This window comes from Lipophrys pholis (assembly GCF_963383615.2).
Source record: "Lipophrys pholis genome assembly, contig: SCAFFOLD_36, whole genome shotgun sequence".
NCBI lineage: Eukaryota > Metazoa > Chordata > Actinopteri > Blenniiformes > Blenniidae > Lipophrys > Lipophrys pholis.
Genome location: NW_028292098.1, coordinates 149,789 through 176,233, shown reverse-complemented (window position 1 = coordinate 176,233; position 26,445 = coordinate 149,789). Strand labels below are relative to the sequence as shown.

General features: G+C 44.8%; 3 protein-coding genes across 6 annotated transcripts in view; 2 read left to right on the top strand and 1 right to left on the bottom strand.

Annotated features, from left to right (window-relative positions):
- LOC308128182 (NLR family CARD domain-containing protein 3-like) overlaps positions 1-15,984 on the top strand; it is a 180,592-nt gene extending 164,608 nt beyond the window's left edge. The window contains exon 8 of one of the 2 annotated variants that reach the window (XM_080493887.1): positions 15,530-15,984. In XM_080493887.1, coding sequence (XP_080350013.1) covers positions 15,530-15,599 — 70 coding nt within the window. In that variant the 3' untranslated portion in view covers positions 15,600-15,984. The remainder of the gene's footprint in view (positions 1-15,529) is intronic. The other variant, XM_080493889.1, reaches the window with a different exon arrangement.
- The window catches only part of LOC308128180 (NACHT, LRR and PYD domains-containing protein 3-like), a 182,330-nt gene that overhangs the window by 67,019 nt on the left and 88,866 nt on the right, over positions 1-26,445 (bottom strand). The window lies entirely within an intron of this gene.
- Positions 5,860-15,984, top strand: LOC308128184 (protein NLRC3-like). Its single transcript, XM_080493891.1, has 7 exons — positions 5,860-6,040; positions 6,353-6,560; positions 6,919-8,704; positions 8,785-8,958; positions 14,574-14,756; positions 15,052-15,235; positions 15,576-15,984. The coding sequence occupies exons 1-7, from the start codon at positions 5,879-5,881 to the stop codon at positions 15,597-15,599; spliced, it is 2,721 nt and encodes a 906-aa protein (XP_080350017.1). The 5' UTR covers positions 5,860-5,878; the 3' UTR covers positions 15,600-15,984.

Here is a 26,445-nt window from a genome sequence, read left to right as displayed (position 1 = left end):
CCAAGCTGAACTTCTTCTCCTTCAGCACATTCAGCTCTCTGAAGGTGAATGGAAATGTGAAGTGGACGTCCTGGTTGCTTTGGTCTTCAGCCCAGTCCAGAGTGAACTTCTGTGTCAGGACTGTTTTCCCAATGCCAGCCACTCCCTTTGTCAGCACTGTTCTGATTGGTGGAGAGCTTCCAGGTGAGGCTTTAAAGAGGTCTCCTGGTCTGATGCTGCTTTCTGCTCTGGCTGCTCTCCTGGATGCTGTTTCAATCTGTCTGACCTCATGTTCCTCATTGACCTCTGCAGTCCCTCCCTCTGTGATGTGGAGCTCTGTGTAGATCTGCTTCAGGAGGGTGGACTCTCCTGCTTTAGAGAGCCCCTCAAACACAACCTGGAACCTCTCCTTCAGGGCACATTTCACCTTCTGTTGGCAGACTCCAGCAGAAGTTCCTGAAAAGAAGAAAGCAGGAATGAGTTGAGTGTGTTTGACATTGAATGTGAAGATGACAGTGTGTTAGTGGAGATGTTTCTCCTCAATCAGATCCAAATACTCTTACAGGGTACTCCAGCAGAGTTAGAGTAAATAAAACCATGTCCTTGAGACCTACGCCAGGTCACTAAAGAATTTCTCTGAAACCTATCAAGTGCTGGTGGAACCCAGAGGAAATCAGTAGTGAACCAGGGTGTCTGCTACGTCGGCCTATCAGCTGGGCTGCTGTGCTGGCTGGCATATCCAGATGAAGAGAGGGATGACCCTGGGATGAAGACTGAGTATTCAGAGCTAATCTCCTCGCCTGCCAGCTTAAACAGACACCGAGAAGATTGTCCTCTGTCTGTTAAACCACAGTGGGGGCTCGGGATCCGGACCCTTTAAATGGAGACCTGAGGGACCCAAAAGATTTCCAACCACATGTGCCAACTAGAAGCGTCCTGACATGCGCAGTGAGTAATTCGAGTGTGACGTCATCGAGTGCAATCCAACATGGCGGCACCCTGCCTGTAGTACAAACTTTTCCGTCTGACGGAAGGAAAAAACAAAACAAAACAAAATAACAAAAGGGAAATTAAGATCACAAACAACGCTGGAAGAAGAAACGATCGAAGATCTTCAAGCTTACTTGGACGAGTGCTACGACCGTCTCGTCATGCCTAAAACACCTCAAGCCGCGGCATCTAAAAGAAGCCGGCCGGAGAGCTCTTCACCCATGAGTTCCCCGCCGTCCAAACAATTCGAGGACATCCTGGACAGCATTAACACCAAGCTGTCCAGCTTCGATGCACGGCTCGCCCTGGTCGAGGTGCTCCACCGCGAGTTTCAGGCTCTCCGGGACTCGCTGGAATTCAGCCAGCGGCAGGTGGTGGAACTGACCGCTGAGAACCAGGGACTTCGGGACGAGGTGAAGTCACTCAATAAAGGACTGACCGGGCTGACGCAGGACAACAAGAAGATGAAGGAGTCCATCCTCGATCTTCAGAGTCGGAGCATGCGGGACAACCTCGTCTTCGCGGGTCTGCCGGAGCGGGCGGAAGAAGACACCGAGGCGTCGCTGCGGGACTTCATGCAGGTAAGTCTGAAGCTTCCAGCCGACACCGTGAGCAAGATCACCTTCGCCCGCGTCCACCGCCTGGGAGGAAGACGACAGGACAACCAGCGCCCGCGGCCCATCGTCGCCAAGTTTGAACATTTCAAACAGAAAGAGCAGGTGAAGAGTCGCGGCAGGGAACTACGAGGGACGGACTTCAGTGTCAACGACCAGTTCCCGAAGGAGATCCTGGACCGCCGCCGCCTGCTTTTTCCGGTAAGAAGGAAGTTAATCGCTGAGGGATCCCGGGCCGTCATCACCGTGGACAGGCTCTATGTCAACGGCCAGCTGTTCCGAGACCCCGCCGTCACTCCCTGGCTCTACTGATGGTCCTCACAAGCTGAGTATGACCACTCTAACACACACACATCACAGGTTTACTCAGGTCCAGGTAAGAGTTTAACTGTAACATCAGTAAACATCATGAACAACGTATATTAAAGCGAAGCTAATTAATATTACATCATTAATGTACACGATGTTTGCTATATTGCGGTAGTAATAATTATTATGGACTTGCACTGTCAGCACTGGGATATTAAAAAAAAAAAAAAAAAAAAAAAAAAAGCACTCGTTACGTCACCGCTAAATGTCACCTATGGGTTTGAATTGGTTCTTTTTCTGTTTTTGGTTTCTCACTTTTCTTTTCTATTTCCACCCCCCCTCCCTTGTTTTGATAACAATACACTTCCACTGTTTTCACCACATTAAAACCTCAACATCACAATCCAACTGTCACCATATCACACACTCATATACTGACAGACACACACTACTACGTTTGAATAGCCAGTCAGACTTAGGGATCCTAAGTACACACGCACAGATATATGCATCCACACACACTTACACACACACACACATGCGGACAGACACATACAAAGATGCACGCATGCACACACGCACACAAACGCATGCACCTAGTCGAACACACATGCGGACACATATACACGCACACACTCACGCATGCACACACACACACACACACACAAACACACCCGTACACGCACGCGGACACACAGACACACACACACCCACATATACAGCATTAGAGAACCCACCTAGAAGATGAGTGTAGCTAGAAACACGCTCAGGTTTGTCACCTGGAATGTACGAGGAATGGGCACGCAAATAAAAAGACAAAACGTTTTTGAACACTTAAACAAACTACAGGCAGACATTGTCTTGTTACAAGAGACACACACACCTACAACAGGACATCACAAATTGATATCACCACAATTCCCTCACACATACTCAGCTTGTTATAACTCCAAGCAGAGGGGTGTAGCTATATTAATCAACAATAAAATACAATTCCCTTGTAAAGACACAATCACAGATCCAGAGGGAAGATTTATAATTATTCACATCTCTCTGCAGAACATAGAGATGTGGATCACAAACATCTATGGCCAAAATGTTGATGACCCTCCTTCTATCATAATTTCTTCACCACCCTCTCAACACACTCTGATAAAACACTGATAGTGGGAGGAGACCTCAACATCGCCCTCAATCCACAAGTAGACAGAGCTAGTAAAGCAGCAAACACCCGACACTGGGAATCTACAGACAGAGTCCAGCAGTACATGAGTGACTATGGTCTTTGCGACGCCTGGCGCACCTCTCATCCCACCCTTAAAGAGTACACCTTCTACTCAGCAGTGCACCAATCCTATTCGCGCTTAGATTACTTTCTGGTGAGTAAATCAGTGATTAAAGACATCCTGGACACACAGATTCACCCCATTACTATCAGTGACCATGCACCTGTCACTATGACAGTTACTAATAGAACAATCACCCCTCCTATTAGACAGTGGAGATTTAACACGTCACTGCTTAAGGATCCAGACTTCCTCACATTCTTTAAAAAACAATGGACAATCTTTTTAGAAACAAATGACCTGCCTGGTGTCTCTCCCTGTGTCCTCTGGGAGACGGCTAAAGTTGTCATGAGAGGTAAAATCATTTCTTACTCCTCATACAAGACCAAAAGAGAAAAAAAAAAGGAGAAAGAACTGGAAGATAAAATCAAAACCATGGAAACAGCTCATGCTGCCTGCAAAGACGACAGCCTATTAATGGAACTAAGAAAATTTAAAATAGAGTTGAACAAAATAATTGAACATAAAACACAATTTCAACTGCAGAGACTACGCTGGGAGAACTTTGAACATGGTAATAAATCCAGCAAACTTTTAGCCAATCAGTTAAAACGAAATAAAGAAAAATGTACAATCCCCTCAGTCCAAACTCAAAATGGTAAAATCACTTTTAACCCACAAGAAATAAACAATACTTTCAGAGAATTCTACAAAAAACTTTACTCTTCACAAATTGATCCTTCACAATCTGAAATAGAGAGCTTTCTGAGCACAGTCAACCTCCCAAAATTAAAAGAAGAACAGATCCAAGGTCTAGAAGCTTCCATCTCAGTAGAAGAACTGCAGGAAGCTCTCCAGCACATGCCTGATGGTAAAGCTCCAGGACCTGATGGATACCCCACTGAATTTTACAAAGAATTATGGTCTTTACTCTTACCTATTTTTTTCAGAATAATTGAGGAAATTAAAGAATCTTCAACTCTCCCCCAACATATGAACTGTGCAAATATCAGTCTTCTTCTAAAACCGGATAAAGATCCCACACTACCATCTAGCTATCGGCCGATATCACTAATCAATGTAGATCTTAAAATAATTAGTAAAACATTAGCAAGCAGACTGGAAAAAATCACACCCCACATCATACACCCAGATCAAACTGGGTTTATTAAAGGACGACACTCCACTAACAATACACGTAGATTAATTAATCTTATAGACCACTGCCACCACAATAAACAAAAAGCCATTATCACCTCCTTAGATGCAGAAAAAGCCTATGATAGGGTAAATTTACTGAAGAATTTGACAGCAGGTGGAGTTTCTGGAGGATTTGAGAGGGAGACCAGAGAGAAGGAAACAGATGGAGGTGACCAGGGTGTGGAGCAGTGTGGAGATGCTGCTGGGTGAGAGGGAGGAGCAACAGTGCTTGATGTTACCAGGGTGGAAATATGCTGATTCAGTCATTCTATTGATGTGGGTTTGAAATAACAGAGTGCTGTCGAGGAAGACACCCAGACTCCTCACCCTGACTGGAGGGGAACCAGAGGAGCTGTCCATGATGGAGGACAAACTAGGACCTTTAATGGACCTGAATCATATGAGGAGAACTTCTTTATCACTGCTGAGTTTGATCAATTAGAAGAAGAACCAGGACTTGATGTCCTGTAGACAGTCACTGATGGAGGTGGGTGGGAGGGTGGAGTTGGTTTGGTGGAGACGTAGAGCTGAGTGTCGTCTGCATAGCAAAGAAACTTCATGAGGTATTTATGAGAAATATGGACAAGTGGAGGAGATGGACAATGAAGAAGGTGGGACCAAGTACAGAGCCCTGGGGAACACCAGAGGAGAGGGGGATGGTGGGATGGAAAAGATTTGAACTGAAGGATTTTTAACTTTAAAGTTATTCTACCAGAATCCATTTGGGAAACATGAAACATGTAGGATCCAGTTTCAGTTGTTGATGTTGATCTCTGATACATTAATACCTTTCTGAATGGAATTGGTCATGACACTCACACAAACACATAATTCCAGCATTTAAATTTAAAGGAACATACCAGTGTGTTGACCTCTTGCTGATTAATGATCAGTTTCACAACATTTAAGAATATTCTGGAGGTTCTAATCCTCTTTCTCTGAGAAAGTCCAGTCTTTTATTTTGGGCTGAATCGGTCCAATCTTGATCATTTTGCTTCAGCTTCTGCGACGCCATCTTTGATATCCCAGAAACCCTTGTGGCAGATTTCCCAAGATGATGTCAGTTAGGAAACATCAACACAGTTTGATGTTTGGTTTGTAAACATCAACTTTGGTGGATCGATTTGGGAAACTGCAGGTTGGAAATGAGTCCAAATGAGTGTTGATGGTCTTGTTTTGGTGTTTTGGTTTATTCTCTCTGCAGAAGGGAGATGTTTTATGGGAAGTACATTTTGAAGATTGTTTTTCTGGTAGAGTAACTTAAAATGTGGAACTACAGTTTATAACTATTAAATATTCTCACAGTATTTTCACAAAGTCTGACTTAGAGAATCAAAGTCTCAGTTCTTCCATGTATCTTCCATTGTTCCAGTCAGTCTGTTCCTGATGTTGTGTTTGTTTTTAGCTCTGACTCTGGGTTTCCATCCAGCTGTGTGTCCATGAAGAGTGACCGGTCTAGGGAGGAACCCTTAACCTTTAAATGTGGAGCAGGAAGTGGTGATGAGGGGTGAGAATCAGTGTTTGTCTCAGGATTCCTCATCACACCACACAGCAGCTTTAACAAAGTCAACATGTTTCTGCAGCGTGAGCCAGCAGAGCTCCCAGCTTCTCCCTGGTGGCTCCGCCCCTCAGCATCAAAGACATCTGGACTCCACATTTATGGTGAGAACACGTCTCCATTCAACACTTTACTGTCACATCATGAGACAGAAGAAGCTGCTGTGACTTCCAGCTGAAACATGAAACAGACACTCAGCTTATTAGATCCATTCAGGTCCAAAGTGAAACAGTCCAACCTTCATCCAGCTTCCAGTCTTCACTGATGCTTGAAGCTGCTTCTGCTGGAGATCCCACATGAAGTGTGATTTGGCTTCACATGTTGTCCATCCTGCTCTCTGCACTGGATTTACACTCACATCTCAATCTGGCTTCAGTTTCAGCTCAAAGTCAACTCCAGATGTTTCTCTGTTCCAGCTGCTGGAGGACAACATGGTGACGTTCATGAAGAAGGAGCTGAAGCAGATGAAGAAGCTCCTGAGTCCAGATTACCCAGCATGCTCAGAGAGTGAGAGGGAGGATGAGGATGAAGAGCAGAGGAGCAGCAGAGAGTCATTTCTGAGGATCACCCTGGACTTCCTGAGGAGGATGAAGCAGGAGGAGCTGGCTGAGCGTCTGTGGAGCAGTAAGAGGATTTGATCTCATTTCACAGGATGGAGATGAAGCTGAAATGTTCTCAGCTGGAGCAGAAAGCAGTCAGAAACAGAGTCCATCCAGAGAACACAGGTCATTTCCAGGTCCGACACAGAAAGTGTGAAACAGGCAGAAAGTCCAAAACAAGCAGCAGAGAAGAGGAGACACAAAGAGAGTTCCTGAACTCTGCTGCTCATGTGATGCAAACATCTGCATCAGATCAGAGGCTGTTTGGTCTCCACTGAGGAGCTGGATGGAGCTGATGGAGGAGAAACATCTCCACTAACACACTGTCATCTTCACATTCAATGTCAAACACACTCAACTCATTCCTGGTTTCTTCTTTTCAGGAGCTTCTGCTGGAGTCTGCCAACAGAAGGTGAAATGTGCCCTGAAGAAGAGGTTCCAGGTTGTGTTTGAGGGGCTCTCTAAAGCAGGAGAGTCCACCCTCCTGAAGCAGATCTACACAGAGCTCCACATCACAGAGGGAGGGACTGCAGAGGTCAATGAGGAACATGAGGTCAGACAGATTGAAACAGCATCCAGGAGAGCAGCCAGAGCAGAAAGCAGCATCAGACCAGGAGACCTCTTTAAAGCCTCACCTGGAAGCTCTCCACCAATCAGAACAGTGCTGACAAAGGGAGTGGCTGGCATTGGGAAAACAGTCCTGACACAGAAGTTCACTCTGGACTGGGCTGAAGACCAAAGCAACCAGGACGTCCACTTCACATTTCCATTCACCTTCAGAGAGCTGAATGTGCTGAAGGAGAAGAAGTTCAGCTTGGTGGGACTTGTTCATCACTTCTTCACTCCAACCAAAGAAGCAGGACTCTGCAGCTTTGAAGACCTCCAGGTGGTCTTCATCTTTGACGGTCTGGATGAGTGTCGACTCCCTCTGGACTTCCAGCACCCTGAGATCCTGACTGATGTTACAGAGTCCACCTCAGTGGATGTGCTGCTGACAAACCTCATCAGGGGGAACCTGCTTCCCTCTGCTCGCCTCTGGAACACCACACGACCTGCAGCAGCCAATCACATCCCTCCTGACTGTGTCGGCATGGTGATGGAGGTCCGAGGGTTCACTGACCCACAGAAGGAGGAGTACTTCAGGAGGAGGTTCAGAGAGGAGCAGCAGGCCAGCAGGATCATCTCCCACATCAAGACCTCACGAAGCCTCCACATCATGTGCCACATCCCAGTCTTCTGCTGGATCACTGCTACAGTTCTGGAGGAGGTGTTGAAGAGCAGAGAGGGAGGAGAGCTGCCCAAGACCATGACTCAGATGTACATCCACCACCTGGTGGTCCAGGCCAAAGTCAAGAAGGTCAAGTATGATGGAGGAGCTGCCACAGATCCACACTGGAGTCCAGAGAGCAGGGAGATGGTGGAGTCTCTGGGAAAACTGGCTTTTGATGAGCTGCAGAAAGGAAATCTGATCTTCTATGACTCCGACCTGACAGAGTGTGGCCTGGATCCCAGAGCAGCCTCACTGTACTCTGGAATGTTCACACAGGTCTTTAAAGAGGAGCAAGGCCTGTACCAGGACAAGGTCTTCTGCTTCATCCATCTGAGCCTTCAGGAGTTTCTGGCTGCTCTTCATGTCCATCAGACCTTCATCAGCTCTGGAATCAACCTCCTGGATGAACAACAACAAACAGTCCTGATGAAGAACAATCTCCACCCTCTCCATCAGAGAGCAGTGGACGAGGCCTTGAAGAGTCCAAATGGACACCTGGACTTGTTCCTCCGCTTCCTCCTGGGTCTTTCACTGCAGACCAATCAGAGTCTCCTCCGAGGTCTGCTGACACAGACAGGAAGTAGCTCACAGACCAATCAGAAAACAGTCCAGTTCATCAAGAAGAAGCTGAGTGAGAATCTGTCTGCAGAGAGAAGCATCAATCTGTTCCACTGTCTGAATGAACTGAACGATGGTTCTCTGGTGGAGGAGATCCAACAGTCCCTGAGATCAGGACGTCTCTCCACTGGTAGACTGTCTCCTGCTCAGTGGTCAGCTCTGGTCTTCATCTTACTGTCATCAGAAGAAGATCTGAAGGAGTTTGACCTGAAGAAATACTTTGCTTCAGAGGAGGCTCTTCTGAAGCTGCTGCCAGTGGTCAAAGCCTCCAACAAAGCTGTGTACGTGGGTCATGAACAAATATGTAGAACTGAGTCCATGACAAACATTGAACTGGTTTTCATTGTTGCTTCTTCTTCAGGTTGAGCAGCTGTGGTCTGTCAGAGAGAAGCTGTGGAGCTCTGTCCTCAGTCCTCAGCTCTCAGTCCTCCAGTCTGACACATCTGGACCTGAGTGACAACAACCTGCAGGATTCAGGAGTGAAGCGGCTGTCGGCTGGACTGGAGAGTCCTCACTGTAAACTGGAAGCTCTCAGGTTCTGACATTATTGATCATTAATATCCACCACTCTCTGTTCTCCTCCTCACATCTCTAGAACATCAGTAAAACATCTCAGTAGAACACTGCAGCCTCTTGATATTTTCTCCTCTATTAATCAGGAAGTAAAACTACAAAGTAAAGTTTCCAGTGTAAGTTCAGGTGGAGAGCAGCAGCTTTACTTCCTCCACTCACTGTGTTTGTGATGCTCCATGTCACAGAGTTCTGCCTCAGACTCTGACACCGACACGACTACGAGCAAGAACACCACACATGAGACAAGCACAGCAGCAGCAGGACACTCACTTCAGGTGTGCTCCTGTGGCTGGATGAAAATATCATCACTTAGGAGGCTGAGGATCCACCAAGGAGAGAGAGGAGGATGAGAGAGCAGAGGCAAGAGCCTCACAGTGACCAGTACTTCTTATGGAGCAACCAGTCAAATAAGTGGAGTGAAGCACAGCGACGGGACAAAATAGAATAGAATAGTTTATTCTAGTGATGGCCAGATGAAGCTTCATGAACCACTGTCTTTACTTTCTGACCCTCACACAGAATCTGTGTAGTTTTCTTCTTTTCATTTTAAATGAATATAATCTTAGGAATCCTACTGTCACTACTTGCTGTCTTATTAATGTGTACAAGGGTGGATGAAATGTCAACCTCTTCTATGTCAGGAACTCTGAAATTCTTCATCCTTTATGATTAATTGTGTTAATTGATATTAATGTAACTATGACTTCAAATTCCAATGAATAGTTTTGTTTGGTCTATCTTGATGAGACTGATATAAATTGGCATCATTTCCTGTTAAACAGGTGGTGCCCCGAGGTTATCTGATGCACATCAGATTCCATTTTTTGTTCATGATCCATGACTCTTTGATCATCACTAATCAGTGTTGACACAGTTACCTTGAAAAAGTATTCTAATTACTGATTACTAGTTACTTTACTAATTACTTGTTTTTAAAAGTAACTAAGTTAGATTACAAGTAACGTTTTAGTTATTTCCAACAGCTGCCGACAACACCCCATCCTCTGAACATAGAAATTACAACCAGTTTTGCCAAAAGCTCTGCTGACCACTGCCTCCTGCACCTGCTGATACATATTTAACCTTTGACCTTCATTCTTTGTTCTATTTATATCTGACTAACGCTTTTATTATCAGATTGTTACTATTGCAGCTAGTTATTTACGTGGTGATGTAGTTGTAGTCTGTTGTTGCACTATTTATCTATTTATCTTATCTATTTAAATATTTTTCTATCTATCTGTCTATCTGTCTATCTGTCTATCTGTCTCTCTGTCTCTCTGTCTCTCTGTCTCTCTGTCTCTCTGTCTCTGTCTCTCTCTGTCTCTGTCTCTCTCTGTCTCTCTCTGTCTCTCTCTGTCTCTCTCTCTATATATTTGCACTATTCAACCTTTTAATTTCCCCCCTAGGGGACAAATAAAGTCTTTCATTGATTGATTGATTGAAAAAGAAAAAAATACAAAAAGAGTTCAACATCTCTGCAGTTCTTGTAGCAATGATATAGTTTAGTGTTGACATTTCTTGGTTCCAATTCTTTTGTGTCACCTGAACGCACCATTAGAGCGAGTTGGTCTGTGATTGGCTGAGAGTGGAGAAGGGGGCGGGTCAGGTCAGACTGCATGCTCTGTGTGTGTCTGTAAAGTCCTCTTCATCCTCCATAAGAACAAGAAGAAAGTTCAGCAGTTCAGGTCCTGCTGAACAAAATGACCTAATTTCTTCCTTCCAGCTTCTTCTGGTCGAAGAAATTAGTTTTGGCTTTTCCAACCTCCCTGGCCGAACCATGTGGGAGCTGCTCTGCTGAAACTTCTGCTCTGCTGTGTGCTGCTTATGCGTGTTCCAGTACGCTCATGACTATCAGTCATATTTTAATCATATTTAGGTTGTAAGATTGCTACTGTACGAGCGCCGCAGCTCGTTAAAATGTCGGAGTGCAGGCTTACATGATGCACCTGAACGCATCACGAACAGCTGTCAGCTCCTGCAGTTAATACCGGACCAACAACTCTCTTTTATTGCTGAAACAGTTCAGAGGAATGTATTTCTGAAAGCCCTGGAGGCAGGAAATAAACTGTGCAGTTGAAAAGTTTAAAAGCCTAATCACAGACGTGAGGCTGCTGCGAGGGGGCGTGGCCTGCTGCGGGGGCGTGGTCTGTTGTGAGGGGGCGTGGCCTGAGAGTTCAGCAGCTTCTTATCGGAGTATGACCTGTCCTGCAGAAAAAGCTTTTTTTTCAGCATCTGGCTGAGTCACTGCTGAACTTTCTTCTTGTTCTTCTGGGTTGAAAAAGGGAGAATGCAGGAGCCTGAACGATGTCAATGTAGAGCAGTTCTCTGGAGGCTCCATCCAGAGGGGTGTTGAAGAGTCCTTTAGTTTGGAGGAGAGAACGAGCAGCCGCTTCTGTTTAATAATGAAGAGTCTTTGTAGAGAAGAAACTCATCCTGCTGGACGCCACAATAGTAATGCTACAATAGTAATGCTACAATAGTAATGCCACAATAGTAATGCTACAATACTAATGCCACAATAGTAATGCTACAATAGTAATGCTACAATAGTAATGCTACAATAGTAATGCCACAATAGTAATGCTACAATACTAATGCTACAATAGTAATGCTACAATAGTAATATACCAATGGTAATGCTACAATAGTTATGCTACAATAGTAATGCTACAATAGTAATGCTACAATAGTAATGCTACAATAGTAATGCCACAATAGTAATGCCACAATAGTAATGCTACAATAGTTATGCTACAATGGTAATGCTACAATAGTAACACTACAATAGTTATGCTGAAGTAGTAATGCTACAATACTAATGCTACAATAGTAATATACCAATGGTAATGCTACAATAGTTATATACCAATGGTAATGCTACAATAGTTATGCTACAATAGTAATGATACAGTAGTAATGCTACAGTAGTACCGCTACAATAGTACCGCTAAAATAGTAACGCTACAGTAGTAACGCAACAGTAGTAACGCTACAATAGTTATGCTACAATACTAATGCTACAATAGTTATGCTACAATAGTAATGCTACAATAGTAAGACTGCAATAGTAATGCTGCAATAGTAATGCTACAATAGTAATATACCAATGGTAATGCTGCAATAGTAATGCTGCAATAGTAATGCTACAATAGTAATATACCAATGGTAATGCTACAATAGTTATGCTACAATAGTAATGCTACAATAGTAATGCTACAATAGTAATGCTACAATAGTTATATACCAATGGTAATGCTACAATAGTAATGCTACAATAGTAATGCCACAATACTAATGCTACAATAGTTATATACCAATGGTAATGCTACAATAGTTATGCTACAATAGTAATGCTACAATAGTAAATCTACAGCAATAACACTCCAATAGTAACACTACAATAGTAATGCTGAAATATTATCGCTACAATAGTAATGCTACAATAGTAATAGTAATGCATGGTGACTTGGAGAAGTAACTTTAATCTGATTACTGGTTTGGAAATAGTAACTCGTTAGATTACTCATTACTGAATAAAGTGGTCATATCACTGTTACTCATCATCATCAACAGACAAATTGCCTGATGTACAACCAGTGTTCCCAACAACATCAACTGTTTACAAAACAATCAGGACAACAGATTGTAATACAGACAGTCCAGAGTACAGAGCTAGGGCAAGGTGGAGGTTCTAAAGCCTCCACCTAATGGATGCCAGGTGTGCAGACACAGTTTGTGAACCGGGCCAGGGAGAGTGGCAGTAGGAGGAAACATTTATTGTGGTAGAGGAACTCAGTACTGGGCGAGTCATTGAGGACAGGAATCAACAATTGGACTGTGGATATCAAATAAATACTTTGACATGTCCAAAGGAAAAACTGCTGATTGGACCTGATCAGTGTTGCTCCTGAATACGTTCTAAACAAGTTACCTGTCCTCACCAGAGCAGCACCTTAAATAGGTTAAGGTGCTGCTCCACCAGGTGCTGGTACACCGTAGTACACTGAGGTTCCAAGCGAGCGAAGACGAGAAGACGGCAGGCTGCTCATTCACCCGCCATTTTTTAAACCTGAACACAATAAAAAACAAAAAGACCAAAGTCCGCAGCTGTTCTGGTGAACGCTGTTTAACCACATTTCCATTAGAATTTAAAGTATTGTATGGTTTGTTTTTCTTATTTTAACATCAGTAGCTACTAACAGCTTGTGGCAGAAGTCACCAGTTAACAGGAGCACCAGTGAAACCGAAACACCGGACAGTGAAGCATCACATCGGGGTGATTACTTGTGCATGACGGAGAAAGCTCCGATGACTCCGCCCACGCCGTGGTCGTTCTATTGTAATGGAAAACAAGTGAGGCTGAGTGGAGTAGAGGCAAGGCCAGTAGGGTCAAGTGGAGTAAGGCTGAGTAGGAGCTGGTGGAAAAGAGCTATTTATTACAAGTGACTGGGAATCAGAATATCTAGACAACAATGTGAATAAAGCTGTAAGAAATGCAGAATTAGGAAGAAATGTTAAACAAAGAAAACAATAACAAAGATCTTCTATTGATCAAAGAAGGATTAAAAGATTCTGTCAAAAGGAAAAATACAGGATACAGAGAATCTATAAAACACAAAACTAAAGAAGTGGCACATAAATATGTGAAATACAAAAATAAGTTAACTACAACTAAGAAATGATTTAAATAAATATGAATAAAAGTGGTGAAATGTAAGAAAAGCAGAATCCTATTAAAGACACATGGAATCTATTAAAGAGTGTAAAGAGAAAGACCCAGAGACATTTCATTAGTAAGGAAGAAATCATAGAAATTATTATCAAAAGTAAAACCAAATCTTCAGATTGAGACTAAATGGAGATGAAACCAGTAAAGAGGGTGATTGAGTTTATCTCCAAACTACTGACACACATCTGGAAACTTTCTCTCTTTATTCAGGTTGAGGGGCTGCAGTTTGTCAAAGATTACTGCATAGTGACAAACCATTTAAAGACATTGGTCGTACTTAAGACAGGCTGTATCTAATGACATTTTTTGTGTTCTCTGTTTATTTGGAAACGTATCGAACTACATGGTGGTATCGATATCGATACCAGAATGTTGGTATCGTGACAACACTAGTTCTATGTTGTATAGTTCTATGTTTAACCCTTTATTTTACCAACAGCTACACTGAGATATACCCCAAAGTTATAAAATATTCAGGAAACAGATGTTGAAAGGTTTGGAGTTCAGTATAGAAGAGTTTGGAATGAAATATTCACACTTGTTCAACATTAAAGAAAAACTTTTAGAGTTTAAAATATTTAGGAAAGAATAAAAACACAATAACTGTGTGTGTGTGCGTGCGTGCGTGTGTGTGTGTGTTGTGATCCAGATGTTGGAGGACAGAGATGGACTGAGCTCTGCAGCATGTTAGTGATCAGCATGTTGATGAGACTCTTCTCCTCCTGGTGGCTTCAGCTGTTTGGACTTTACATTTCTAAACTCTTCCAGTCTGAACCTTCTTCAGTCTCAATGACTTCAACATCAAACTTTGTCCTCTAATCTCACTTCTTTCTCTCTTTATTCAGGTTGAGGGGCTGCAGGTTGTCAGAGATCAGCTGTTCTTCTGTGGCCTCAGCTCTGAAGTCCAACCCCTCCCTCCTGAAACATCTGAAACATCTGGACCTGAGTAGGAACGAGCTGCAGGATTCAGGAGTTGAGCAGCTGTGTGGTTTTCTGGAGAGTCCACTCTGTAGTCTGGAGACTCTGAGGTCAGTTGACTGTCTGTTACTGTTGTAGAAGGAGAAATGTTTGTGAGCAGCTGTGATGTGAGACTCTGATCCTGCAGTGAGAGATGGACTGAGCTCAGCAGCTTGTTACTGATGTGTGTGGACATGAGGAGGAGTGGCAATGTTGTGCTGACATGTGGAGGATGAGTGTGATGAAGATCCACAACAACAGAACAGCTCATTGATCAGGACACAGTAATGTGGAGCTGCTCATTTCTCCATCAACACATCTGATTGGTTCTCCTCATTCATTCTGCTGCTTTCTCTCTTTATTCAGGTTGAGGGGCTGCTGGTTGTCAAAGATCAGCTGTTCTTCTGTGGCCTCAGCTCTGAAGTCCAACCCCTCCCACCTGAAGGAGCTCGACCTGCATTACAACAGCCTTCAGGGTCCAGATGTGCAGCAGCTGGTTGATCTTCAGCAGAGTCCAGACTGCAGCCTGCAGAGTCTCAGGTCAGTAGATGTTGGAGTGAGTCCATGCTGCTTCCAGCAGGTTTCTACTAAACACAGTTAGTGTGAGAACAAAGATCCAGAGTTTGACTGCTCAGTGAGGCTGTGAGAGGAGAACGCTGAGCAGCTTCAGGATTGGACAGCAGAGGACACAGTCAGCCAATCAGAGGAGCCTCAGGCTTGTTGTGTTGGTCTGACAGTGGTGGTCCTTCATGAGCTCTGAGCTGCTGCTGTGGACAGGACTGAAGTCCTGGCTGCTCCACAGAGACTCTCCTCATCACCTCTCATCTCTCTCATCTCTCTGCAGCTGGAGGGGGAGCTCTCGGGATTTCCTGATTATGCGCATTTTAGAGCAGAGAGGACGCTGTGTGTCCTGAAGATCCACTGAGGAGAGCAGAGCTTCATCCAGCAGTGAGCGACAGAGGAACCACCAGAAGATCAGCTGAGTGTCAGTGGTGCAGTGTGAAGAGCTTTGAGAGTCCAGCATCGAACCAGGGTTCCTCAGGATGTGACGCAGAACCATCACTGTGTGGACTGAACTTCCTGCTCCTGAGTGGGTTGTGTGAGCAAGATTGTCCAATGTTTTATGTCTCCCTTATTGTTGTCCAGAGTTACACTTATTATGTATTGTGCTGTTAGTGAAACTGCATGTCAACTGTTTTATGTTCTGTGTCTTTATGCTCTATGTTCCTTTGGTCCCCCTTGTAAATGAGATGTTGCATCTCAAGGAGCTTTCCTTACAATAAATTCTAATTCAAATTCCTCCTCTTCCTCTTCCTCTTCTTCTTCCTCCTCCTCCTCTTATTCCTCTTCCTCCTCCTGCTTCTATTCCTCTTCCTCCTCCTCCTCATCCTCGGCCTGCTCCTCCTCCTCTTCCTCCTCCTCATCATCCTCGGCCTGCTCCTCCTCCTCCTCCTCCTCCTCCTCCTCTTCCTACTCCTCTTCCTGCTCCTTCTCCCTCTCTTCATCCTCTTCCTCCTGCTCCTCCTCCTCCTCCTCCTCTTCATGTGTTGGTTCATTGTGTTGGGCCTGGCCTCCATGGCTCACCCCCTCAGGACAAAGGAACATGCGGTCGCCACTGGAAAAATTCACCGTTGGTCACGTGACCCCCACTAGGGGGTCCACAGCAACCCCTCCCTGGAAGCTGCATCCCTGCACCTCACCACCAGGGGGATCCACCAACTCCATCCACAGCCGTAGAAAACGCCACGGAAACTCTGAAGCCAACCCCGCTCTGATTGGCCAAGGCCATGGTGAGCACAGCAGGGAGCCGGACCATGATGCGCCGGTATAAAAGTCCGACCTGCGAAGACACACCGTCTCCAAGACGGATTCACGTCCATCCAGACGCAGGACTTCGTACGGAGACACAAGGAGCCACGTGTTAACTCACGTGGACCGGCCCAGAACTTTTTAACTCCCTTCTCTCTCTCCCCCTCCTTCACTAATCTGCCGCCGCTCCTGTTATCTGATCAGATAAGCTCACACACACACACACACACACACAGTCACATTTAGCAGCCAAACTGCTATCTGGTGCTGCTAAACCACATCCACATCCATCACCAGAGTTCTAACTGCATGTCCCGTTAGAACTCCAGCGCCCAGAACTGGGCCGACAAAGTCCACCAGTCTTTATGGAAGTAGGTGAGACCGCGTCCTTCCGAGACCACCCTCGCGCATACTCGCTCGACGGGCGTCTTGTTTATCTGGTCGCTAAGCAACCACTGCGGCCCCCAGAAAGAGCGAGTCAAACGCCTCTAGTGGTCGCGTGGGTCATCGCAATTCCTCTTGACGTCCACCTGGTGGACATATCAGGCCATTGCGCTCTCCCTCTGTGCGCCCCCGCACGCCCCTAGTGGTTGTCACAGTCACCACACTGACCCGCCAACATCTGCATCCCTCTAGTGGACATTCGAGGTCATTACACCCATTCCACTCATCACTCCAGGCCAGACACAGACACGGACACGGACACAGACACAGACACAGACACAGACACAGACACAGACACAGACACACACACACACACACACACACACACACACACACACACACACACACACTCTTTGTACATAGTGTTTGCTGTTTAATAGATTAGATCTCCGTGTTAGATGTCATTTGCTACTTGAAAGTGTTGATTTATGACATGATTTCAGAATTATTTATGAATTAATACATTGTGTTAATAAACGCCTGTTTGCTGAATTGAATGATTCTTGGTGATTATTGTGTATTTATTGTTTAATTCACACCTTCTCTTTAATTTAAGATTGTTATATTTTTACACAGAAATATTAACTAACTTAAATAAACCTTTTTACAAACGAGACTGATATTTTTGTACTAGCTATTTCCAGTTTATCTGGTGGTGCCCCCCTTTTCATTATTAATAAATGAATAACGAATGTATTCATAAAATGTTTTTTATTCATAAATAATTTTTTGATAATTTATTAACTTTTAAGTAATTACTCAATTACTTTAGAAGATGTTAAGGAGTAAATGACCGTTTACTTCCATTATTAATTTAAATTTTTCATAAATTACTTCCAGTGATTTATTACTTTCAGTAATCTATTACTTTCAGTAATTTAATGCTAATAACCAACCATAAATCCCAACAACCTGAAACACATGTTAACCAGATGTGAACGGCCCAGAAAGACCTGATGAGACACACAAGCTGAAGAGGCTCTGACAGAACTCACTCAGAAACCTGAGTCACTTCTCTATCTGACAAAACAAACTCCTCCACTTCTTATCATCTTCTTATCATTCTTATCATCCTGTCTTCTATCAGCTGTTCTTGTGATGATGTCATGGTTCTGAAAGAGTTCTGCGTCTGCTCCTGTATCCATAGCAACTGTGGATGGAGCTTCAAATAACTACTTTCAAAAACTAAGGTTGAACCTCCTAAGCCAAGCAAACACTTACAGAAAGTATTCAATCACCTCAAGAATTCATTGTCAAAAAATAAATGTAAAATGAAAGTAGACATTGTGAAAATATGTGATTTTGATTGAGCAGCGACAACATGAAATACAAAGCATTGTTCTGTGGACCCCCACAGAATGACTGAGCAGCTTCAATTCAGACCAGGATCACTTCACTGCAGACCAAACTGCTTCAGTTCTGATCCCATTGAGTTCAATACGATGCAGGAAAAGTTGGTCTCAGTCCAAAGCAAGTTAACATGTGGCTCCGTTCAGAGAATGTTAAGTTCAGTTCCTTTTCAGCTGCTGAATTGTCCTGCTGAGCTTGTGTCCATCCAAATTCATGAGGGTCTTCTGGGAAAACTCTAATATGTTCTTCAAGTGTCTAATAAACTGAGATCCAGGGTCTAGATCAGCCCAAATAGAAAGATGAATGTCAATATGGTACGTTCCATGTTGATGGAGAATGTGAAGATTTCAAAGACGACTCCACATCTAATGAAAGACTCTTGTCCTCTGAATGTGTAAACGGCTTTAACTGAGGTGAGGACCCCTCCTCATCCTCAGCAGCCAACAGCTGGAAAACAACAACAGGAAACACGTTCTACTGTGTACTTTCCTTAGTGTTTTCATTTCTATAGTCCCAAACTACTATCACAGTGAGATGAAGCAGACTTGTCTTGTTTTTACTTGGTCTTTAGAGAGACTTTAACACCTCCTCTGGATCAGCAACCACCTTAAAAAGCTGAGAAGAATTTACTTCTTTCAAAGTTTGACCTTTTGCTTAGTGGTTTGGTGGCCGCTTCCACTGAACCTGGAATCCGACCGGGGCCTGTTCGGGCCTTCACTTTTCCTGGTCTGGGGGCTGGTCTGGGGGCGGGGCTGGTCCGGGGCACGGCGGCTGGGGCCGTCTCTGCCTTGCCGGGTTGGGGGGGGGCGGTGGGTGGGCCAGCTCCCGGGGGTGCGGCAGGACTCGCCGCCAGAGTTGGGGGGGCTCTCGGCCCGCTCGGCCCGGGGGCCCTGCTCCGGCCTTCTCTCGGCTTGGCGGCTTGGGTCGGGGCCTGGGGCCCTGTGCCCTTTATCCTCTTGTGGGCCCCTCTTGCCCGGGGGGGATTCCTCTCTGCATTCTCCATCAGGTGCTTTTTGGGCGGGGGCGTAGCTCTCTGGGGTGGTTCGCTGGGGTCTCCCCGGGCCAGGGGGGCTGTCGTCTGCCGGGGTGGCGGTGTCCGGGCCCGATCGCCTCGGGCCCTGGAGTGTCGCTACGGGTCCCCCCACAACAGTTCTAACCACACCCAGTGGACAAACCACACACACACACACACACACACACACACACACACACACACACACACACACACACACACACACACTTCCACTCCTCACGAAAGGTGCTTCTGAAGTTGCTTGTTCTCTGTCATCATTTGCTCAAACTTTAAAAATCATGTTCCTCTTTTGTTGTTGCCTCTTTGTTAATTCATGTTCCTGCTTCACGTTACTGTCTAGATAGAGCTGCTCAGGCTGATTAATCTAGAAAATCATGTTACTGTCTAGATAGAGCTGCCCAGGCTGGTTAATCTAGAAAACCATCTTACTGTCTAGATAGAGCTGCCCAGGCTGGTTAATCTAGAAAATCATGTTACTGTCTAGATAGAGCTGCCCAGGCTGGTTAATCTAGAAAACCATCTTACTGTCTAGATAGAGCTGCCCAGGCTGGTTAATCTAGAAAACCATCTTACTGTCTAGATAGAGCTGCCCAGGCTGGTTAATCTAGAAAATCATGTTACTGTCTAGATAGAGCTGCCCAGGCTGGTTAATCTAGAAAATCATGTTACTGTCTAGATGGAGCTGCTCAGGCTGGTTAATCTAGAAAATCATTTTACTGTCTAGATGGAGCTGCTCAGGCTGGTTTAATCTAGAAAATCATCTTACTGTCTAGATGGAGCTGCTCAGGCTGGTTTAATCTAGAAAATCATCTTACTGTCTAGATAGAGCTGCTCAGGCTGGTTTCAAAGTTTGACCTTTTGCTTAATGGTTTGGTCGGCCGCTTCCACTGAACCTGGGATAATGTGAGTGCACAGCTTTACACATTTAGAAAAAAATAACTACTTTTGGGATATTCAGGGCCTAATTCTCACACAGTATATCTGCCTACAGTACAAACTCAAGTCAACACTCTTGTTCTGATGGAAATGTCAGGATGAACAGATGAACTATTGAGTTATCAAGATCAAGCTGCAAATCACAAAGTCTTGAAAAAGTTCTATTTTCTTAAACCTAACAGGCCAACATGCAATATTTAAACTTGATTCAAAGTACCTAGAAACTTTACTTTTGATTTATTTTTTACATTTTATGCAGCAAATATTGTATGCATTAAAATAAATGTCAACATTTATGATTTATATCTCTTTCAAAGAACATAAGTATAAAAAAGTGAAAATATCTTGGGGTGTCATTTATCTCCAGACTAAAAATGACATTAAAGGATGTTTTATTCTAATGGAGACTCTTCAGAATAAATGTTCCATTTGAAGAAGAAGCAGGTAACACTGCTACATTGACAATATCCAGTGATAAACGTAGCAGGTCCTCCTGAAGGAGAGTGTATTGAGCTTCATTAAAGGAAACAACCAGGCTTTTTATTTTTAATATCCTTCTCTGAACGGTAAAGCCAATGACCAAAACATACACGGACCCTGGTCATGTACCTTCTGGCTATGGGCCACCTATTGAGGACCCTGTCATAGGAGCTTCTTTTAAGAGATGCTTGATTTTCACGGACCCCTTGCAATGACACCACGGACCACTAGGGGTGTGCGAACCCCCGGTTGAGAATCACTGCTCTACATCACATTTATTGCATGCATTACCTGCTCCTTTCACATTTCATCTGTTTTCCATCCATCCATCCATCCATTTTCTTCCGCTTATTCATCTGTTTTCCTTCCATGTAAAAGGCTTTCACATATAAATCCACATTCTCTACACCAGTCATTCTGTCAAAGCTCCCACAATAAAGAGGAATTAAATGTATTGATTATTCATTGTATATATGTGTGGCAGTGAAGCATGCCACCGCCGGATTCCCCCACAGAGACAGATTGTCCATAAAGCATAGTTCTTTTATTAAATTAAATCTCAAACAAACTCAGACCTTAATGTCTGCCAACCAAGTGTCACACAAAGACTTTTCAGTCTCTGTGCTCCCGCCTGTCACCCCGAGTGTCTGGGGGCTCTCTCTTTCTGGGCAGAGAGGTGAGGCCGCACACCTGATTCTCATCACGGGCTTCATCACCTCTCTGCCACAATATGGGGGTTTTAAATGAAGGATTTCAAGCAGCAGGAATCCCTTTTTTTCAGATAAAAGGGATGAAAAAAAGCCAAATACTCAAAGCATGTAGAGTACATGTTGGTCAGCAGTTAATAACAGAACTCTTGGTCCATTTTCAGGGCTCATCTTCTTCAAACATAAAAGGCAATTCTCCATGTTAATGAGCTCAATCACTCTTCCTAAACGCTTCAATAAGGAATTTGCTCCCAGATCTTCAGACATTCACAATGAATAACATCCACATTTAATTATTTACGCAGTCCCCCTCCGTAGCACAGCTCACACACTGACACCGAGTCACACTGTGTGTGTGTGTGTGTGTGTGTGTGTGTGTGTGTGTGTGTGTGTGTGTGTGTGTGTGTGTGTGTGTGTGTGTGTGTCTCATACTGACATTTGGCTCTAAAGAGGACACAGGACTTGGAAGTCATAGCGACATCCAGTTTGAAGAAGAGCAGCACAATGGATGATTCCCGTCGTGTCCCACCAGCGCCCTCATCTGCAAAGAGTGGAGACCTGCATGCATCCTGGGAATTGTGAAGTGCTTCTGTTAAAGCTGCCATTTTCAATTCCAATCTGTCCTCAGAAATGATGGTTTCCGACCATTCCATGTTGCGTTAGAAGTTTGTGAAAGGCTTCAGTGAGTCCAGTCTTGGCCGGAGACCACAGTGTTGGCTCATTCTGTAAACCTAGTCCTTTCAGACTGAGTCAATAAATTCACCTGTCACAGCTTCAAAATCCAAATTCACTTTGGCCATGGCTTTGAGTGCAACGCTGGCTTGGCTTTGTTCAATCGCTGGTAATCTCTGTTCTATATGCTGGTCTGGAGGTTATAGTGGGAGACAGGAGTTTAACACTCTCAGTTTGAGGGTCAAATTTGGAAAGACAAAGAAAAAAACTTCAGTATTGTCTGAAAGGTTTCTGTTTGTGCTTGCAGGTGTGTCTTCATGTGCAGCCCAAGATGAAAGTTCAGGTCCAAGGTGCAGCTCACACACTGAGCGTCTGAAGGGAAGATACTATTTTACTGAAAATCTGACACCAACCTCTCACTCATCCACTTAGAAGCTTTCAATAATGAAAGAAAAGCTCAGCATTTCTTTGTCTTATTTCCTGTAAATCAAGCATCATTTGTTTCAAATGTGGATACTTTTGGTTACCAGATAAAGAAATAACAATTAGTTAATTTCATAATATTGGAATCCGTCATGTGAAGTCCAACCAAAAACAATGTGTGGTAGAAAAAGGTGCATTAAGCAGCGATGAAGATCGTCAAGAAGCTGGAGAAGCTTGAAAGAGCAGGATTCCAGTCCAATAAATGGAGCACAGCTTTTACATTGACAGTGTGAAGCAGTGCTGAGCCAGAAGTGGTGTTAGGAGAGTCTCACCTGGGGGGAGGAGAAGACCTGGACCACTGCTCAGAGAGAGTTTAAAGAATGGTAGGACTCCTGTGACTCCTCCTCCTCCTCCTCACCCTCGGGGTTCCCCACAGAGGCATGCAGACACATTCCCAAACTGCCATTCTTTTATTAAAGTAGATGAAAACTAAGACAAAACACACACAGACCAACAGCATCTCCTACGGTCTGTGTGCTCCACCTTTCACACCTGTGTCCGGCAGCTCCTCCTTTATGAAACTTTATAAACTTCTCCTCTCTCCTGCGCACACAAAGCCGCTCCTCCACCCAACAAAACAAGCTCCTGGCATGACTCCAGGAGCACACCTGGAAGGAGGGAGAGAGGGAGGGAGGGAGAGAGAGAGAGTCCAAGTCCAAGTCCGAGTGTAAAACTCTCAGTCTCAGTCTCTCTCTCTCTCTCTCTCTCTCTCTCTCTCTCTCTCTCTCTCTCTCTCTCTCTCTCTCTCTCTCTCTCTCTCGCTCTCAGAGTTCCCAGTCATCCGATTGTACATCAAAAAGTAGTTTATCCAGGGATTCCTCTCTTCTGACTCATTTGTAATGATATCCATCTGTTGTCTGTTTTAATCTTTCTGTGGTTTTTATTGGAAATAGTAAAAAAACAAACAGACATGAAATCACTGATATCATTGACTAATAAGCCCTTGTACGTTTTCTTCATTTGACTTTTATTTGCTGATTGTTTCATCTGAATGTTTAATCTGTTCCACCTCTTTAAGCTACATCAATAACCAATGTAATACGCCCCCTGGATTTGGTCACCAAAGTCACACGGTCAAAGAGCAAGTCAGCCTCGCTGCTGCCCCCTGCTGGCCGCGCCCCGTCACTATCTGTCAAATCCTGTTACAGAGTGCTCTGGTGTCTGTGGGAAAAAACTTGAAACTGAGCAAGATGACTATTGCAGCAACACGTCATCAGTAGGATAAAACTAAGCTGTCTCTTGATGGTCTACGACAGGGTGTCCAAACTGGGTCAGAGAGTGCTGGTGTCCTGCATGTTTTAGTTCTCTGCCTGCTTCAGCATACCTGAATCTAATGATGACGTCATCACCAAGGTTGTGATAAAGAACAATAATGAGCCTTTCATCACAAAGTGGATGGGAGAGGCACCGGATGGAGATCAACGGAGATCAAAGCCGGAGGAAATCTTGGATCTGAGCATCTCCATGGCAAAAGGCACTGATCTCCTTTGATCTGATAAGAGATCAGCACTGGAGCCATGGAGACGCTCAGATCAAAGGAAATCAGCTTGGTAGAGTTGTAATGTGCTCGTACTCATCCTTACATTTTTCTAGAAATTTGTCTTCAATCACCTTTTCTCTATTTACACTCTCTACTTGAACCTTTACCTGTTTATTTATTTCATATTTTCCAAATATCATGATTTTGGTTTGACCTAGATTTAATGAATTAGATTTCATTTCTCTGAATGTATCTAGTATGTCGTTGAAGAGTTTTTCTAGGATTTGGGAGAATTGTGGGTCTGTAGTTTGTGAAGTGTGTCTGTTTTCAATTACGGTATCCTTACTGGAAGCCTGTTGAATGATACTATGTAGAACCTTCTATGTACTGCTGACATGGTCTTTATTGTTTTCTGGTACTTTCTTAAAATAATTCTTCTTACATTTTCTCATCATATGAGTGAACTTATGTTTACATTTCTTGAATTTATTTTCCATCTCCTTCGTTCATCATTTATTGGATTCTCTATGTCATGTATTCTTCTCCTTGGATGCATTTTGTAAGCCCTTTGTCATCCATTAAACATCTTTATATTTCACTTTCTCCTGTATTGTTTGATTGTACACTCATAGTGACAGGACGTGTTTTCCTTTATAAATGAGTTCCCAGTCATCTGATTGTACCTCAATCACTAGTTTTTCCAGGGATTCCTCTCTTCTGACTCATTTGTAATGATATCTATCTGTTGTCTGTTTTAATCTTTCTGTGGTTTTTATTGTAAACAGCAAAAAAACTAAAACAGACATGAAATCACTGATACCATTGACTAATACACCACTTACTTTGAAATTATCTATAACGTGTAAATATATTATCACTAAAAGTTGCACAATGAGAAGTGGTCCTGCTGGAATTCAATTAAAACTCCATTGTATTTATGAAATCTTCCACCTGGCTGGCTGCTGTAACCTACCTACCCACTACCCCCTCTGCTTCACCTGCCGTTCCCACTGCTCCACCCACTACTCCCTCTGCTTCACCTGCTGCTCCCACTTCTGCTCCCACTGCTCCACCCACGACTCCCTCTGCTTCACCAGCTTCTCCCACTTCTGCTCCCACTACTCACTCTGCTTCACCTGCTTCTCCCACTTCTGCTCCCACTACTCACTCTGCTTCACCTGCCGCTCCCACTGCTCCACCCATTACTGCCTCTACTTCACCAGCTGCTTCCTCTGCTCCACCCACTACATTCTCTTCTTCACCTGCTGCTCCCACTTCTGCTCCCACTGCTCCACCCACTACTCCCTCTGCTTCACCTGCTGCTCCCACTGCTCCACCCACTACTCACTCTGCTTCACCTGCCGCTCCCTCTGCTCCACCCATTACTCCCTCTGCTTCACCAGCTTCCATCTCTGCTCCACCCACTACTTTCTCTGTTTCACCTGCTGCTCCCACTTCTGCTCCCACTGCTCCACCTGCTGCTCCCACTTTTGCTCCCACTGCTTCACCCACTACTCCCTCTGTTTCACCTGCTGCTCCCACTTCGGCTCTTACTGCTCCACCCACTACTCCCTCTGCTTCACCTGCTGCTCCCACTGCTCCACTCACTACTCCCTCTGCTTCACCTGCTGCTCCCACTTCTGCTCCCACTGCTCCACCCACTACTCCCTCTGCTTCACCTGCTGCTCCACCCACTACTCACTCTGCTTCACCTGCCGCTGCCACTGCTCCACCCATTAGTGCTTCTGCTTCACCAGCTTCTACCTCTGCTCCACCCACTATTTCTCTTCTTCACCTGCTGCTCCCACTTCTGCTCCCACTGCTCCACGCACTACTCCCTCTGCTTCACCTGCTGCTCCCACTGCTCCACCCACTACTCCCTCTGCTTCACCAGCTGCTCCCTCTGCTCCACCTACTACTCCCTCTGCTTCATCTGTTGCTCCCACTTCTGCTCAAACTGCTCCACACACTACTCCCTCTGCTTCACCTGCTGCTCTATGCACTACTCCCTCTGCTTCACCTGCTGCTCCCACTGCTCCACCCACTACTCCCTCTGCTTCACCAGCTGCTCCCTCTGCTCCACCCACTACTCCCTCTGCTTCATCTGTTGCTCCCACTTCTGCTCCCACTGCTCCACACACTACTCCCTCTGCTTCACCTGCTGCTCAATGCACTACTCCCTCTGCTTCACCTGCTGCTCCCACTGCTCCACCCACTACTCCCTCTGTTTCACCTGCTGCTCCCACTGCTCCACCCATTACTCCCTCTGCTTCACCAGCTGCTCCCTCTGCTCCACCAACTACTCCCTCTGCTTCACCTGCCCCTCCCACTGCTCCACCCATTACTCCCTCTGCTTCACCAGCTGC